General features: G+C 44.2%; 1 protein-coding gene across 1 annotated transcript in view; it reads left to right on the top strand.

The window, feature by feature from the left end:
• The window catches only part of LOC126478846 (DE-cadherin), a 650,134-nt gene that overhangs the window by 571,558 nt on the left and 59,145 nt on the right, over nt 1-19,431 (top strand). The window contains exons 2-5 of the mRNA XM_050103733.1: nt 7,476-7,594; nt 17,277-17,381; nt 17,819-17,944; nt 18,041-18,190. Coding sequence (XP_049959690.1) covers nt 7,476-7,594; nt 17,277-17,381; nt 17,819-17,944; nt 18,041-18,190 — 500 coding nt within the window. The remainder of the gene's footprint in view (nt 1-7,475; nt 7,595-17,276; nt 17,382-17,818; nt 17,945-18,040; nt 18,191-19,431) is intronic.

The raw sequence follows: 19,431 nt of genomic DNA, 5'->3' as shown, positions 1-19,431 counted from the left end.
TTGAACACGACCTGGTTCCCTCAACCTTCTTACTTCAATAGTTGCATTAGATATCGCCGATACAGCTTGTTACCCAGTGTGAACGGGCCCTCTCGAGCGATCAGCAAACTGGAATCCAACCGTTGACTAACGCCATGATCTTTGCTCCTTTCTAGTACTACTTCCGTGGCCCTACCTTTCTCCGTCCCGTCCTGTCCTGTACCTTGTGGGATTTTCACTCCTGAGTGATGCGGATAATTCTTTCGAGGGGTTAGTTGCTCGCTTCCGAGGCAATCTATTCGCACAACGAGGACCCCTCTATGCAAACGTTTCCCTCCTGTGTTCTTTCCTTGCCCTCTTTCTACCACCGTCTTTTATCTCAGAGGCCTCTATTTATCGTATACGTACATACCTCTCGCGGTCCCACAGAATACAGTAACGAACTGGCAGCGCTGTCAGGATTGGCCATCGCGGCTCAGCTGTAAAATAAATCGTCAGTATTAGGATGTTGTGTCCACGTAGGCATTGCGAAGGGGGAGGTTGGGGGGGGGGGGGGAGGGCGGAGAGGTGCAAGCTCGCGAGAGCGCACTCTCTTCTCGACCGACACCGAGATACACTGAGGGACGCAACGCGCGCAGCGGTTAATTTCTTTTTATTTTTTTATGCTTCGGCAGCATTTAGCGGCGGGTGCGCGACTTGCGGGAGCCGTAAACCTCGCAAAAACTCGCCGCCAGAGGTTTATCTCCAGTAGCGTCCATCGTTCGGATAACGCGTGCGCGCCGTTGGCCGGCTGCTGGTGGAGAGCCCGCCTCCGTCGGCATTAAAACTTAACGCGGCCGCGAGGAGCGACTCCCAGCCAGCCATACGTCTTTCGCCGCAGCCGAGCTTTCCGGGCCGGAGATTAAGCCGGGGCCGTTTCTGGTGTGTCCAAACTTCTCTGGCGCCGTTTCCAAGACTACTCCCATAATTAAGCACTGCTGTTAACAGAGCGGGAGATCACCTCGTCCAGACTTCGCAGATTTATCATCCACCATCCTGACTCTTTAACAAGCGAGTACCAGCTGAAACGCGCATTGTACACGATTAGTACTGATGCTTCAGTCTTTCCTTCTTTCCACGCTGTTGTCGCCATCTCTCTGGTTTTTGTGGCGAAATTGGATAACGCTGATCTTCTGGTTTTCAACCGAGTTGTTGTTTCCATTCGAGGCACAGTAATAAAAAAGTGTACCGGTTTTCGTTAGTTGGTATCAACTGTGACAGAATTCATGAGATATTTCCATACATCGTGTCGGACCTCCTTTTGCCCAGCGTAGTGCAGCGAGTCGACGTTACATGGGCTCCACAAGTCGTTGGATGTGCTCTGCAGAAATACTGAGTCATGCTGCGTCTATAGCCGTCCAGCAGTTTCACCGGTGCAGGACGTCGTGCACAAACTTTCTCGTTCATGTACCATATATGTTAGTTGGGATTCGTGTCGGGCTTTCTCCGTGGCCAAATCATTCGCTCAGAATCTCAAGAATGTTCTTCAAACCAGTAGCGAACAAATGCGGCCCGTTGTTTGGGAACATGGAAGTTCATAAATGACTGCAGATGGTCTCCAGGTAGTCGAACATCACTATTTCGGGGCAACAATCGGGTCAATTGGACCAGAGGACCCAGTCCATTCCATGTCAACACTGATCACACCATTACGGAGCCACCACCAGTTTGCACAGTATCTTGTAAACATCTTGCGTCCGTGGCTGCGTGCGGTCTGAGCCACACACGAATTCTACCACCAGCTCTTACCAACTCAAATCGGGGCTCATCTGATCAAGCCACGGTTTTCCAGTCGTTCGTGGTCCAACCGATGTTGTCACCATTGTCCTAATGGATACGTTCGTCGTACGTCCGACATTGATTTCTGCGGTTAATTCACGCAGTAGTGATTGTCTGTGAGCACCGACAACTACGCAAAAGCCACTGCTGTCGGCCGTTAGGTGAAGGCTGTCGTCCACTGCGTTGTCCGTGGTGAGAGGTAATGCCTGATCTGGTATTCTCGTCGCTCTCTTGATTGACACTGTGGATCTCGGAGTATTGAATTCCCTAACGATTTCCGAAATAAAATGTCCTATGCGCCTCACTCCAACTACCATTCCGCGTTCAAAGTCTCTTAATCCCCTCGAGAGGCCATAAGCACGTCGGAAGCTTTCTCACAATCACCTGAGTACAAATGACATCTCTGCTAATGCACTGCCATTTTATACGCGTACGCAATTCTACCGCCATCTGTGTACGTGCGTATCGCTATTCCATGACTTCGGTCATCTCAGTGTTACGGGGGTTCTCCATGACACCTTCAACTCTACTGGCCACACTTTCAATGAGTTTTCAATTCAGTAAACTTTACCAACAGCCGTACACTTTGAGACATTTTATTTCGAAAGCAACCAGTTTCGGCAATTCATTTTGCCATCTTCAGGCCCCATACGCTTTTTCCGAATCAACGAGCTTATCGTATAGCGCCATAAACTGGATATCGTGCGTGAATCCCAATCATTGTGCAGCTGATTTATACGAAAGCGTTGACAGCAATTATTTGTCTGAATTCCGATAGAGGAATGGCTTCTGAAGCGAAGTCGACGTTCTGACTTACCCCAAAGGTGTTCCGTTGGATCAGGTAGGGACTCTGGGCAGGCCAGTCCACTTCAGGGATATTATTGTACACATATTACCTCACAGACGCTGTTTTCTCAGAGGGCATTGTCATGCTGGTAAAAAAAAAAAAAGTCTTCATCTTCTAACTTTCTTCTTCTATAGGCAGTAGACTGTGTTTGAAAATGTAATCATATCCAACCGTATTTACCAATTTCTTAAGCGCAAAAGGGGAACACAAACGTACCCACGGAAAACACTAACCTAAGGACATCACACACATCCATGCCCGAGGCAGGATTCGAACCTGCGGCCGCAGCAGCAGCGCGGTTCCAGACTGAAGCGCCTAGAACCGCTCGGCCACATAGACCGGCTCTCCAGGCATTCGCCGAATCCATTGGATTATAGCGTGATTAATCACTAAAAATGTCTCGTTTCCAGCCAGCTAATGCCCAGTGGCGTCGCTTTTTACACCACTTCAAGCGTAGCTTGGCATTGAATGCAGAAATGTGTGGCTTATGAGGAGCCACTAGACCATTATACCCATTCTTTTGAGTACCGTGATTCCTTCCGCTGATTTCGAAGAACCATCGTCTGGAATGATCGACGGAACACCTGAAGGAGTCGAATGGATCGGTCGTCAAAATATTGCGCTTAAAATAGAAACAACTACTCCGATGAACACCGAGAAGTACATCATTAACAATCACGCGGAGAAAACGTGGGAGATTTGTCAGTATTGTCCGCATTTAAGTGGGCGTTCGTAGTTTGTGCTTTCCGTTACTGGCTACCCTGTTCCCGCATTAGCCAAAAATCCCAAGATATCGCGAACATTGTTTCCAACGAGAAAGCATTTCTTGCTGTTACTTTTTTTTCTGCCTTAGAGTGTAATGAAATGATCGCATGTCATTATTGGCCGGTAGACTCGTCTGGGGCTGTTGAGCCGCCTGATAGAAGTCTCCTTGACACCACATGGGTGACTTGCGGGCCTTTGGGTATAGATGAGATGAAGTAATGAAGACAACACCACCCAGATTTCCTGAGCGAAGAAAGTCTCCGGCCCGACGGAGAGCCGATCCCAGGACCCCCCGATCTAGAGGCAGCGCCGCTAACCTTTAGCCGCGGTATTGGACTGTAATTAAACAAGATTTTCAAAATGCAAAGCTGCAAACAACGGGCTTTAATTACAAACGGTGAATCCGAAGTACACCAACAAAATTTCGGAGATCGTTCGAACTTTTCAAATATTTGCATAGTATTTTGGCACGAGAGGACAAAAAAATTTCGCTGTATCGGCTTTAGAATGACCGGAAAGCCAAAAGTGCAAAAAGTGCAATAGTGCAGTTCATGATCGAACAGTTTTTAACAATCATAGTCGACGATGACTTCTTTCCAAAAGGGGGACGCGCCAGCAACGTTCTTTCTTCGAGGCCCCCGTAGCTGCGACTCTGCGACCAAATTTCCTACTGTCGCAGATAAATTCATTCCCCCTGTCGAGGGAAGTATTTTTTAATGGCGCATGCATTTTTTATTACAACAGTAAATCGCCGTTCGCTCCAGAGTCCAATTAATTACACAGGAAAGAAGAGGAGCCACTAGCGGCAGCCGTTATGCATTAAATGCGTTTCTTTGTGGTGAGCGATTCACAGCTATGCTGTTGGTTCCCTCCCCTTTGCGTCCCTTTGTACAGGATAAGCTTAATTAAACAGTCGTGAGACATATGGCTGGGCCGGCCATTTGATATCGGTTCCCTTCACCGCATTGCTCTGCTTGCAGTGATAATTCTTTCTGTTGATAAAGAGATTAGCGGTGCTGCGTTCTCCCAAAGACCAGAAACGCCAGCACTAATTTTCCGGGTGCGTTCCCGTATACTTCGTTTATTTGAGTAAGCACGTTTGTAAAAGACGTCCGTTTCGTTTCGCACTTCGCTGTAAGTGCTGCAGAAACCAGAGTGGTAGCAATATGTGCGAACTGTCTACCTCAGGTTGTTGAGGTTGCTAAGTGTTTTGGTATGGGAGCTCGGGCAAAGTGTGGCGAGAGACCACCTTTAGCGTCTAAAACACACATTACACCCATGTAAGGCTACATCGAGGTGTATACACGGTCCAGTCACACTATCCACATTTTCCGTAAGCAAGCGAAAGAGTTTGCTGTGTGAAATAATAGGCCCATGGGACATCAATTGTTGTCGACGCTGCTTTTATGTAGCTCGTTGAGTCGCCTATAGCAGAATGAAACTAGCTTGTTTCCCTCTTGATGTCGGTACGGAAGACAGGTAGGAGACTCAAAAATATGTGGCAGTCTGTTACATTGTAGAATGCATCCTCTCACAAAATTCACAGAAATTCAGTACGTTAGCAAAATGTGTTTCCTGGCTTACAGAATAGACGAATATCTTTAACATGTGTGGAAATACAAACATATTGTCGAATTATAACAAATATCGAACGGGAAGAGCTGCAGACTCGAAAAGCGCCTACAATGCGACTTAAGCTTGGTCGCGCTAAACGCCATCGCCTACCTTCGTCAGTCATTCGGCAACGTTCGATCAACGATAGCGCCGTCACTTCATTTATAAATTAACATGTAAACTGCATCTTCATAACATCACATCAAATGTCATTTACATGCACAATTTCCCCCTCCCCTCATTTCTATTTGCGACTACTGTCTTACATTACCAATAAAAAGCCATCGTATTAAGGAGCGCCTGAACTACGCGTCGCTCCTCTTACTGTAAGATACCGCTCACCCCCTACACGCTTACATAAGTTACTTTCTGAGTATTGATGTCTGGTACCTTACACGTAGCGCATCGCGCAGCAGCATACCTGCCAGGGGAACCCCCAGTGATCGAGAAGCTCGGTTTGCCCCCAATCGCGGGTGGCGCGGAAGGCAAGTAGTGGGGATCGTGGCTGGATGTAAGGCTTGATTGGACGGTACGTGCCCGCGTGCCACGAGAAGCTCTATAAATTCGGTATATGTTGTAGTGTTCGTGAATTGGATTGAGAACTCTTCAATATTAGAAGCAAGTCGTAAGGAAAGATCGGTGGAAGCAGTGGCTATCTCAGAAAGATTTGAAAAAAAGCTGAAATAAAGAGTGGACGTCAGTGCGTGTGTTTAGAAACGTAAGCAACGCACCCCCATCGCTTGTACTGGACGCAATAAACCTTTCAGTTTTATGAAGTCAATCTCTCGTTTCGAATCTGTTAGAACTGAGTGCGAAGATTTTTAATGGCAAGTTTGCTGATTTTGATAGGGCATGTACCGGCAGGCACACTGCCCAAGTTTTAGTCTCCAGGTGCGTGTTCCTTGGGAGTAAATACTGTGCAACACACACGTCAGGTCCGATCGCTATGATTATGTCAACACAGCTGGTTTTAGAGGGAAACTGGACCGTGATGGATACGATTAAGGGAAGTAGGCACCTTAGACCTGTCCCTTCCACACCCTCGCCCCCTCTCCCCCTCCCCTCCCCCTCTCTCCCCTCCCTCCCTCTCCCTCCCCTCCCCCTCCCTCCCCTCCCTCCCTCTCCCTCCCCTCCCCCTCCCTCCCCTCCCTCCCTCCCCTCCCCCTCTCTCCCCCTCCCCTCCCCCTCTCTCCCCCTCCCCTCCCCCTCTCTCCCCCTCCCCTCCCCCTCTCTCCCCCTCCCCTCCCCCTCTTTCCCCTCCCCTCCCCCTCTCTCCCCCTCCCCTCCCCCTCTTTCCCCTCCCCTCCCCCTCTCTCCCCCTCCCCTCCCCCTCTCTCCCTCTCCCCTCCCCCTCTCTCCCCTCTCTCACCCTCCCCTCTTTCCCCTCCCCTCCCCCTCTCTCCCCTCCCCTCCCTTCCTCCTCCCTCCCCCTCCCTCCCCTCCCTCCCTCTCCCTCCCCCTCCCTCCCCTCTCTCCCCCTCCCCTCTCTCCCCCTCCCACCCCTCTCTCCCCCTCCCGCCCCTCTGTCCCCCTCCCCCCCTCCCGCCCCTCTCTCCCCCTCCCACCCCTCTCTCCCCCTCCCACCCCTCTCTCCCCCTCCCACCCCTCTCTCCCCCTCCCACCCCTCTCTCCCCCTCCCACCCCTCTCTCCCCCTCCCACCCCTCTCTCCCCCTCCCACCCCTCTCTCCCCCTCCCACCCCTCTCTCCCCCTCCCACCCCTCTCTCCCCCTCCCACCCCTCTCTCCCCCTCCCACCCCTCTCTCCCCCTCCCACCCCTCTCTCCCCCTCCCACCCCTCTCTCCCCCTCCCACCCCTCTCCCCCCCTCTCACCCCTCTCTCACCCTCTCACCCCTCTCACCCCTCCCACCCCTCTCCCCCCTCCCACCCCTCTCTCCCCCTCCCACCCCTCTCTCCCCCTCCCCCTCTTTCTCCCCCCTCCCTCCCTCTCTGTCTTTCATTGGCATAGTCCGATCGCTGTGGTTATGTCAACACAGTTGGTTTTAGAGAGAAACTTGATCCTGATAGATACGAATAAGGGAAGTGCGCACCTTAGACCCCTCCCTTACACACACACACACACACACACACACACACACACACATATATATATATATATATATATATATATATATATATATTCTTCCTCTGGCACAATTGAACACGCCAGATGTCATACATGGTAACTACGGGCTCCGTAGTTGGGAATCATCCGTACAGCGCTTTAGACAGCTATCTCTGCTCATCTACAGTAAGAGAATATTGCGCTGTAAAATTAGCTTGGATGAATAATAACTATATTTAATAAAAGGGTGCTTATAAGAAACAAAATTGTCGTTAGTATAGTTGTTTCGTAATTCATGAACAACAAAGAATCGAGTAAGTGTGAAGAGTTTGTTTTGAACTTATTTGTGTATTGAGCAGTCAGTTTCACGTCGTTGTCTGTCTCTTCAGTTCCAGGAGTGGAGCAACGGCGCGCACGGCAGAGCGGCGCCAAGCTGCGACATTCGAGGCATCTGGCGGAGAAATCTGCTACGCACCACGCCGTGCCGCGCGCAGATCCCTCAGACGCTGTGAGTACCGTCGTCCATGCAGTATCCTCAGTCGCCACCATCGGCGCGGTGGAACTAGCTTTGAAATTATCATTGTAGTGTACATCGTAGTAGCAATAGTATCTTTAAAGGGAGTTAGCCTATACTTGCTAATTATTAAATGCCCCTAAAGTAATACATTCTGTTTGCTTTCTAATAGTTCGACTCATCAACGGCTTAGTTACGGGAGGTCGATAAAAATACGGAAGCATAAAAAACCACATTACCATACATAATACACTCGCCAGGTTAGCCAAAAAAAAAAAGAGCGCTAATGCGTTGCTTCCTGGACTCAGGTCGGCGCGTCGGCCCCGAACGAATCTGCCCGGCGGATTAACGACGTGGACCAGTGTTCCGGCCAGCCTGGATGTGGTTTTTAGGCGGTTTTCCACATCCCACTAGGTGAATACCGGGCTGGTCCCCACGTCCCGCCTCAGTTACACGACTCACTAACATTTGTAACGCGTTCGCACTATTTCTTGGTTTACACTACATGCAGACAGCTGGGGTACACTGATTCCGTCCTAGGGGGTGTAGGATGGCGGCAGGAAGGGCATCCGGCCATCCCTATAAATTAACCATGCCAAATCCGTTGTAACAGTGCGGACCCTGCGAAAACTGCGGGATAAAGGCACAAGCAAAGGAAGAAGAAGAAGAAGAAGAAGAAGAAGAAGACGACCGTACATAATACCTCATAAGCAAACTGTTAGCATTCAAAGGTTCTTTTGTAATTGTCTTAGAATGAATAAATACAGCTCCTTTACGCTTTTCAAGGGAGTTTATACCATTCTTTCTGCAGAATCGTGGCAAGTTCAGATAATGGTGATGAAGATGGATAGCTATCACGCACCATCCTCTCTAAAGTAGACTGTAAAGGCCTCATAATATTGAGACCCGGTCACTGTGGTGACCACGGGAGCTGTGACAATTCGTCATTGTTCTTTCAAAACTAGTCCTGGGTGATGACAGCTGTGTACCAGTACCATTTTGGTCACAGAGTGTCTGGACATTTTGTTTTGGTCCACCTGCCGCTTTGACATCAGACCAAAATTTCTTCTTGCGGCTGTACATGCCAGTGACCAGTACTATTGTGTACAGTGCCGACATTCGTGCCAAATCTTTCTGTAATATCGCAGAAGGAGCATTCATCTTCTCGTAGCCCTATAACAGGACCCCTTTCAAACTCAGTTGAGGTACTGATAATGCCGTGTCACCTTAAATGCATTCTCGACTAACATCAACTCACCACGTCGAATCTCGAAGCTCACTTTGGTGTGACGTCATAAGCGCGTGACTGCGTGTGAGATCGCTCTCTAAGTTTTCATCTATTTTTAGGTTTCAGATATATATTTTAACTGTTTTTGTGATAATATTTACTATTTAAGTGACTTATTAGTGGTTTCTTCATTCACCTCTGCATTTCTTATGTTGTGGCCTGATATTTGTGAGTGTTTCGTATCGAGCAACTTAACCTCTTACCCGTGTTTACATTCCGCGCTGACCAGTTGCAGCTATTGCGGCGCATCGAAAGCTAAGTACTAATTAATTGTTTGTGTATAGTAGTTTATTTAGGAACTTTAGTAGTCTTCAACCGGTGTTCTTGGTGTTTTCCGGTGAAATAACTTCAGAAGAAATTTTTGCGAACTGCTTTCAGTTTCGTTACTGTCATTAGACGTTTGATTTTCTTTCTGTGTTAGTATTTTGTTATATTCTCATTTGTTGTTGATTAATACTGTCAATAATAGTAGTTACTTCCCTTGTAGAGCAAGTTTGTGATAATTGTAGTCAGTTTTTAACATCTTATTATTGTAGTAGCGGAACTTAGATAAAGTTGTTTTCTTGTTTCAATAATTGTAAAATTTTACCATGAGTGAGAAGTGTGGGCTTTGCTGTAGGTTCGTGAGTAGTGGATTGCGGTGTGAGACTTGTTCGAAGTATTTTCACTGGGGGGAATGCAGTGGGGAAGCCAGTGGGCATTCTGGTGAGATCCTCTCCTGGAACTGCAGGTTATGTAGCAAGAGTAAGTTGATAGAGGAGCAGGAGCGTAAGATCTGTGCCCTTCAGGTGCAGTTGAAAAACGCACAGGAGGAGCTAGATAGGATGAGGAGGGAAAAGGGGGTTGGGGAATGGGAGCTGGCTGTTGGCAAGAGATCTGCTAGGAGAAGGAGATTTTCAGATAGTTTTACTATTGGTGTTTGTAATAGATATGGCCAACTGTCAGAGTCTAGTGGAGAGGAATCTCTAGTAGCTGTAGATGTAGGAAGTATGCAGCAGACCTCAGCAGTTACGGTGGCTAGGACAGTTGCAAAGTCTAAGAGAAAGAAGAAGGTTCTGCTGTTAGGTAGTTCTCATGGTAGAGGTGTAGGCCAGCAGTTGCAGGAAGTTTTGGGGAGTGAGTACCAGGTCACCAGCATTGTGAAGCCTAATGCAGGATTGGCTCAGGTGACTTTTAACATAGGGGGGTTATGCAGGGATTTTACTAAAGAGGATCAGGTAGTGATTGTGGGTGGGGCTGGTAATAGTATTGATAGGGATGGGGAGTATGACATAGATGGTGACCTGGAAAAGATAGCCACTCAGACTGGCAACACGAATGTGCATTTCGTGGAACTGTTTCAGCGTCATGATCGGCCTCATCTTAATACAGCCGTCAGGCGTAATAACATGAGACTTGGGGGTGCGCTGATGACAGAAGGCATGAGTCACATTTCAGTGGTGTCGGTGGAGTCTATCAGTAGGACGGGTTTCACTAGACATGGCCTGCACCTCAACAGGTATGGGAAGGGGAGGTTGGCAAAACTTATAGGTGACAGCATAGGTGGGGGTGGTGGGATCACTCATGGGAAAATTCCGGTAGTTGTGGGTGTTAGAGCTGTACCTTTTTTAGATTGAAGTCAGCTGATAGGTATTCCTGCTTAAGGGAAGTCTCTCTAACAAAGAAACCACTTTCTACAAAGCTTGGGTATCCGATTAATGAGGGAATTAGTATATTTCATCAAAATATACAAGGTATTAGAGATAAAGTTAGTGAACTGCTTATAGATGTTGACTCTGAAATTATTGGTATATCTGAACACTTCTTAAATAAGGAGATAATTCAGAGGCTTCCTTTACCAGGATACAGGTTGGCTGGCAGCTTTTCTAGGAGCTCTTTGCGGTGTGGGGGAGTAGCCATGTATGTGAAAAACGGTATCCCATTTGAGTCAGTTGATGTTTCAAAGTACTGCACTGAAAAGGTGTTTGAATGTTGTGCAGGTGTGGTTAAATTTAGTGGAGCTAAACTTCTTACTGTTGTTATTTATAGATCCCCAGACTCCGATTTCACAACATTTTTGCTAAAGCTAGAGGAGGTTCTTGGTTCACTTTATAGGAAATACAAAAAGTTAGTTATATGTGGTGACTTCAATATTAATTGTATAAGTGATTGTGCAAGGAAAAGGATGCTGGTAGACCTCCTTAATTCATATAATCTTATGCAAACCGTATTCTTTCCAACGAGAGTGCAAGGGAACAGTAGAACAACCATAGACAATATTTTTGTTCATTCGTCATTATTAGAAGGGCATTCTGTTAGCAAAAAGGTGAATGGCCTTTCAGATCATGATGCACAAATTTTAAGTCTAAAAGATTTTTGTGCTGCAACACATGTTAAATATAGTTACCAACTTTTTAGGAAAGCTGATCCAGTTGCTACACAGACTTTTGTAAACCTTATCAAGGAACAAGAGTGGCAAGATGTTTATAGTGCTGATACAGTAGACGATAAATATAATGCTTTCCTCAAGACTTTTCTCGTGCTCTTTGAAAGTTGCTTTCCGTTAGAACGTTCAAAACAGGGTGCTAGCACAAACAGGCAGCCTGGGTGGCTGACTAAAGGGATAAGAATATCTTGTAGAACAAAGTGGCAATTATATCAAAACGTTAGAAACAGTCAAAATCTAAATGCAGCAGCCCATTACAAACAGTATTGTAAGGTGCTTAAAAAAGTTATTAGGAAGGCAAAAAGTATGTGGTATGCAGATAGAATAGCTAAGTCTCAGGATAAAATTAAAACCATATGGTCAGTCGTAAAGGAAGTGGCTGGTCTGCAGAGACAGGTCGAGAATATAGAATCAGTGCGTAGTGGGGATGTCCGTGTTACTGATAAGTCGCATATATGTACAGTACTTAATAATCACTTTCTGAATATAGCAGGTGAACTAAATAGAAACCTAGTCCCAACAGGGAATCATATAGCGCTCTTAGAAAAAAGTGTTCCGAGACTGTTACCTGAAATGCTCCTCCATGATACTGACAAGAGGGAGATTGAGTTAATAATTAAATCACTTAAGACCAAGAACTCTCATGGATATGACGGGGTATCTAGCAGAATACTGAAGTATTGTTCCACGTATGTTAGCTCAGTACTTAGCCATATCTGTAACTTTTCCTTTAGGAGTGGTCGGTTTCCTGACCGATTAAAGTACTCGGTAGTGAAGCCACTTTATAAAAAGGGAGACAGGGATAATGTTGACAATTATAGACCTATTTCTATGCCATCGGTGTTTGCTAAAGTTATCGAGAGGGTTGTATATACAAGGTTACTGCAGCATTTAAATTCACATAATTTGCTGTCAAATGTACAGTTTGGTTTTAGAAATGGCTTAACAACGGAAAATGCTATAGTCTCTTTTCTCTGTGAGGTTTTGGACGGATTAAATAAAAGGTTGCGAACGTTAGGTGTTTTCTTTGATTTAACGAAGGCTTTTGACTGTGTTGACCACAAAATATTACTGCAGAAGTTGGAACATTATGGAGTAAGGGGAGTAGCTTACAATTGGTTCGCCTCCTACTTTAAGAACAGAAAGCAGAAGGTAATCCTCCGCAATATTGAGAGTGGTAATGATGATCAGTCCCAATGGGGCACTGTTAAATGGGGCGTTCCCCAAGGGTCGGTGCTGGGGCCACTGCTGTTTCTTATTTATGTAAATGATATGCCTTCTAGTATTACAGGTGATTCAAAAATATTTCTGTTTGCTGATGACACCACCTTGGTAGTGAAGGATCTTGTGTGTAATATTGAAACATTATCAAATAATGTAGTTCATGATATAAGTTCGTGGCTTGTGGAAAATAATTTGATGCTAAATCACAGTAAGACTCAGTTTCTAACCCATAATTCAACAAGAACTGACATTTTAATCAGACAGAATGGGCATGTTATAAGCGAGACGGAACAGTTCAAGTTCCTAGGCGTACAGATAGATAGTAAGCTGTTGTGGAAAGCCCATGTTCAGGATCTTGTTCAGAAACTAAATGCCGCTTTATTTACCATTAGAACAGTATCTGAAATAAGTGACATTTCAACACGAAAAGTAGTATACTTCGCATATTTTCATACGCTTATGTCATATGGTATTATTTTTTGGGGTAATTCTTCTGATTCAAAAAGAGTATTTTTGGCTCAAAAACGGGCTGTTCGAGCTATGTATGGTGTAAGTTCGAAAACCTCTTGTCGACCCCTATTCAATAGTCTGGGAATTTTGACATTGCCCTCACAGTATGTATTTTCTTTAATGTCGTTTGTTGTTAGCAATATTAGCTTATTCCCAAGAGTTAGCAGCTTTCACTCAGTTAATACTAGGCAGAAATCAAATCTGCATGGGGAATGCACTTCCTTGACTCTTGTGCAGAAAGGAGTGCAGTATTCTGCTGCATCCATTTTCAATAAGCTACCACAAGAACTCAAAAATCTTAGCAGTAGCCCAAACACTTTTAAGTCTAAACTGAAGAGTTTCCTCATGGCTCACTCCTTCTATTCTGTCGAGGAGCTCCTGGAAGAGCTAAAAAATTAAGCAAATTCCAGTGTTACATTCTTGATTTTCTTTATTTAAACTAACGACTTGTCGCCTGAATATGTTTCTTATATTTCATTTTATGTTTCTACAATCGTGTTATAATTTCATGTATTGACTCGTTCCATGACCATGGAGACTTCTCCTAAATGTGGTCCCACGGAACAATAAATAAATAAATAAATAAATAAATAAATAGGGACCCTGTTGTCTTGGAACCCAGTATCAGCATTAGGTCCAGTGTATCATGGGATGGACCTGATCAGCCAAAATAGTCACATAATCCTTCACAGTAATGCGATCTCGTGAAGTAACGTGGGCCCATGGAGTTCCACAGTATGGTTGCCCAAATCGTCACCGAACCCAGCTATGTTTCATGGGGCGTAACTCTGCTGGAATTTGGAAAAATTGTGAAATAAGACATATCCGACCAAACGACTGTCTTTCGTTCCTCCAGAATCCATTTTGTATGGCTTCTGCACCGCGTTTCCCTGTTACGGGGATTTGTATCACTGATAAGTGATTCTGGAATTCCAGCTCACCCTGCAATTCCCTATTTCTGGAGCTCCCTTCGTGTTTTTGTGGTCGGACAGGTTTCGCGAGTGCGATATTCAGTTCTTCAGTGACCTTCGCCGCTGTCGTCGTTCACGGCCAGTCAGTGGCGTTGGGCAACAGCTGAAATCGTTAAAAATTGAACAAAGCTCCGCGGACCTATGGAGTCCTCGTCAGATTCCATAATGAATAATGCGGCTGAGTTAACCCTCTTCTAACTATAATCCATCAAAGATCCCTCGAATCAAAAATCTTGCCCAGTTCTTGGAAAAAGGCACAGGTCACAGCCGTCTACAAGAAGGGTTAGTACAAGTGATGCACAGAACTACCGTCAAATATCCTTGACATCGATTTGTTGGAAAATCTTACAACATATTCTGAGTTCAAACGTAATGAGGTATCTTGAACAGAATGACCTCCTCAATGCCAATCAGCATGGATTTAGAAAACATCGTTAACGTGAAACCCAACTCGCACTTTTCTCACATGACATACTGAAAGCTTTGGATCATGGCAGACTTAATGAAAGCTTTGGATCTAGGCAGACAGGTACATGCTGTATTTCATGGTTTCCGAAATGGTTTTGATTCGGTACCACACCTACGCTTATTGTAAAAAGTAATGATCTTACGGAGTATGAAGTCAAATTTGTGACTGGTTTGTGGACTTTTTGATTGGGAGGACGCAGCATGTTATCTTGGATGGAGAGTCATCGTCAGATGCAGAAGTAACTTCGGGTGTGCCCCAGGGAAGTGTGTTGGAATGCTTGCTGGGCATATTGTGTATTAATGACCTTGCAGACAATATTAATAGTAGAATCAGGTGTTTTGCAGGTGATGCAATTATCTATAACGAAGTACTATCAGAAAGAAGCTGCATAAATATTCAGTCAGATGTTAAGATTTCTAAGCGGTACCTAGATGGGCAATTTAAATATTCAGAAATGTAAAATATTGCGCTTCACAAAACGGAAAAAAACGTTGTATCTTATGTCCATAATATCAATGAGTCACTGTTTGAATCGGCCAACTCGTATAAAAACTGTGTGTTATAGACTTTGTAGGGATATGAAATGGAATGACCCTTTCTACATGGTTTCCAGGAATGATGATTCACAGTCGTCCATTTACTCAGGTTGAAAAAAGAAATTCGACACAATTTTCTAAACACTTACCACCTCGTTATTGTTTTTTTCTTACTTACATACGCTTGGCGCATTCACATCTTGCTTATCCTCAACGACTGGGGCTTTCAAGTCTACCTACCGATTAATCTTTGTCAGTTTTTACTCTACAGATTATTTAGAGTTACAATTGGTACATCATTCAGCGCGCAAGACAAGTGTCGCTCATGGCTCTGCGCTGTTACTATAGTCCTTATCACCATCAATCGGCTAGCTCTGACGGTAATTCGTCCTTCGTTCACGGAATGTACACTGATCAGCCAGTACATAATAACCACCTAGCTAATAGCCGGCACAGATAACAGCAGCGACATGTTATTGCATGGAAGCAATGAGGCCTTGGTAGGTCGCTGGAGACCCAAGGCACCTAATTCTCGTAAATTCAGGGGAGGAGGGGCAACGAGCTCTGACGCCACGTTCAATGACATCCCAGATGTGTCAATTTGAACTCGCCACTTTTTTCCTCAACCAGCCCATCACACTCCAGACCTTGTGACATGGTATATTATCTTGTGCCACTGCCCTTGGGAAACATGATAATCACGAAGAGGTGTATGTGGCCTGCAACCAGTGTACGGTACCCCTTGGTCACAATGCGGAAAACGGTTATTTTTGACATGTTTAGAGTTTGTGCTATCAATTGAAGGCTCATCCATCTGAGTTCAAACAATCTCGCACTATAGTCACATTTTCATCGACTCGTGCGGTTGATGGCCGTCCACTGCGAGGTTCGTCGGTCATCTCATCTCGGCCCTCCATGAACGAGTTGTGCCATCGGAAAACTTGTGATTTGGACAAGCAATCAGTCCCAAAGGCATGCTGAAGTAATGGAAACGTTTCGGTGGCGGACTTTCCAAGTTTAGCGCAAAATTTTATAGCATACCATTGCTCTACAGAATGATCCAAGTCCGCCATTTTACATAAACTCAAAACTCGGGGTTTACAGAACCGCATGTCCTGACTTTCCGACAGCTCGCAGCCAAATGAGACAAAGAGCGTTTTGAAGCTAACACCCCCCTCCACTTAGCCCAGCCGGTTACAACACGCTGTGGTGTACCGTTGCATCAGAAAAAAATTGGTCGCATTACTTATGGATTGCACTCTGTATTTCCTGTTAATGATTAAAACTATTTTCGGCATATTTGTGATGTAGTCAACCACAGTAAAAGACACACCAAAAATTGCACATAGACTTTGCTGCCTCGTATAGTGTTCAGAGAATAATTCTGTATTCTGGGTCAAAGAGCTTCAGTTAGCTCTGGTGCGACATAGGGAAAGAAATTAGAAAAGCTCTCGTTTGATGTAGGAAAATTCCTATAACTAGTTCTCTATGCAGAATCACTGTTGCGATCACTAGGAGTGCTATCTGTCGTTTGTGGTGAATTCAGGTATTAACCAGTTCAGACCTAAGTTTTGCAGCTGCCCTGTTACCCATATTTGGAAAGAGAAGATGACAATTAATGAAGTAGAGGCTTCATAAGCGGCATGAAACATAGGTGTATTACATGCACTGCACAAAGGGTGTGGAAGTTACTCCCCGTGCACCGCCTTTCAATTGTAGGTGAAGATTCCTTGTTCCGAACCCCGCATCTCATTTTCTCTTAGATCAGGAAAAATACTATCCATATGTCAGTGTAACTTGACATATGAAATGCGTTCATAATATATACCCAAAGCAATCAAAATGCCCGAGAAGGTGTCTTAGCTGATAACTTTGTCATTTGATTGCATCTTTATAGATTTTTTCCCCATTGACTCTCTCTGTTAAACAAATGTTTTCGTTTTAATTTGTGTATATACCTTGAAGAAGGGTGCACCACAGTCCTCCACCAGTTCCATTTAAGGCACGATCAGAGTACCTGTTTTTGATATTTCTAATAATTTGTTGACTGTTGTGTGTTATTTCTATTACAGAATGACACTGGCACCAACAGCGAGTGATTTCCATTAATGTAGTTTACAACTAATAACATGCAAAAATGAAAGTTTATTACATAGGCCTACATTCTGAAATGTCCGTGATGGTAAGAACAGTGTTGTTAATAATTTAACCTTGCTGTTCGTGTTTCATATTAATAATTATTGTTTCTTTCAGGTTCCTTTGATTGTACATGACAATCATAAACCAATGTTTACGAACTGTTCAAACTATCAGCCATCTGTCAAAGAGGAGCAGGATATAGGAACATATGTTGCACAGGTTTGTATAAGACAACTTCAATATTAGCTCAATCACTGATTGGTTTTATTTGTTCCTTTGTTCGTCATACTATATTCCAATCTGTTTAGTGAAATGCATTTGCCCAGAAGTTGTCAGTGGAAAAATATTTTGCCAAGGAATATAACTTAATATAGCTTTAGTAGATAAAGTTCTTAATTATTTTTAATAGAATCTGTGCCACTTTTATGCGGGAGTTAACAAAATTGCCAACAAACCATCCTACTACAAATTTGTATACATAAAACAAAAGTACTACCCTTTGGCCGTGTTCATACTTTGAAAATGCTTTGTCACCAAAAGGCTTGTTGTTGTTGTTGTTGTTGTTGTTGTTGTGAGAAGGTGTCTTAGCTGATAACTTTGTCATTTGATTGCATCATTATAGATAATTGTGTAATGAGGGTTGTAATTATTTTCAGGTGAAAGCTGAAGACAGAGACCCTCTTGAATCAGGAGGCACCATCACATATTCCATTGTAACTACAAAAAATGACAGGGAGAAGTTCTCAATTGATTCAGCGACAGGGATTATCAGAACCAGCCAAGTAAATAATTTATTGTCTATGTTTTCTGTAATACAGATGTAATATAATAGAGTTATTTTATTAACATGCATGTTGTCTCACTCTTGCACCATGAAGCAATTTGATCGAGATGAGCCACGCCGTGAAAAAGAAGTTTACTTGACTGTTCGAGCTACTGATAATGGTCTACCACAGCTTGATGATGTCTGCACAATAAAAGTAACGATTGAAGACATAAATGACAACAAGCCCATGTTTGATAAAGTGGTAAGTTTTATTAAAGTATTACAGATGAAAATTTTATTCATTTTTTAAAAAGAATTAACAATTTTGGTTTTGCCATATACTAAACATAATACTTTTTAATGACTTTCTGACAGGACTTGCGTCGATCAGGATGGAAGGTGTGTCGATCTACATTTTCGTTAGTTTCTGCTTGCTATTTTAAAATTGTAGCTACTGTAGTCTTGGAGTGTATGGTTGTTTTTGATTTCACTTGAATGCTGTGTTATATTGTTGCATGTATTTTGTACTTTCAGTTGCGCTACACATTATTATTTTTAGTTTATCCAAATATCTCTCTCTCTCTCTCTCTCTCTCTCTCTCTCTCTCTCTCTCTCTCTCTCTCTCTCTCTCTCTCTCATGGTCGTGCATGTTCGTACAGTGATTGAGTTTGCAGCCTGGCAGTTAATGCTGTCTCACAATTCTCTACTTCATGGCACCATTGCCACATGCCTCTGTTACTGTTGTTAACCTCTAGGATAGCAGCATCTAATTCCTTGGTTGATCCACTTTTGAACTTCTGTGGGTTTTATGTCAACAGACATAGCATTCCAAAGAATTCGTTAGACATCCTGATCGGGTGAGAACTCACTGTGATTCATTCAATGTTAAGCCGACTTCATGCTGGACGAGTTAGCTAAGGTTACTGTGGAGCAATCACTTTCTGTTATTTCACATTGAGGAACTATTTTCTCAAGTGAAACACAAAAAAGTTTATTTTGGCAACGTGCCACATAAAGTGTCCATTTATCGCTTTGTTTTTTTCTTTGTTATGACTTATATGTTCCAAAGCACCAGCGCATTGATGACTTCTCGAGAAGGTGTCATTGGTACGATTTGATGTCATAAAATCACAGGATATGTCATATTGGTGGTTAAAGGCATTTTGTGTTTAGTTATTTTCATATTATAACTTGCGTGTTAGGAAAGTACACAATTTTAAGGCAGTGGCAGACAGGTGATTCAAAACTGTTAAGACTGTTGTGGCCACTTCTTGACAAACTGCCTGTTGGATTCTGTCTCATGTTCTTCAGTCGACATCTGTCTCATGATTTTTCTGATGTTTCGTCAGCACAAGTGACTGGCATTGTCAAAACTTCACCCTCCATTGCCGGTGGTGGACTGCAGCCAAAGATTATATGAATCTGGTGTGCCAACGTCAAAGGGCTTTTCTGCAGTCAAATCTGGTACAGTTCTCCTCTTGCTACCTGCAACTGTTGTTCGCC

The sequence above is a fragment of the Schistocerca serialis genome, chromosome 1 (genome assembly GCF_023864345.2).
Source record: "Schistocerca serialis cubense isolate TAMUIC-IGC-003099 chromosome 1, iqSchSeri2.2, whole genome shotgun sequence".
NCBI lineage: Eukaryota > Metazoa > Arthropoda > Insecta > Orthoptera > Acrididae > Schistocerca > Schistocerca serialis.
Note: the sequence above shows the minus strand (reverse complement) of the source record. Positions and strands in the feature narration are given on the sequence as shown.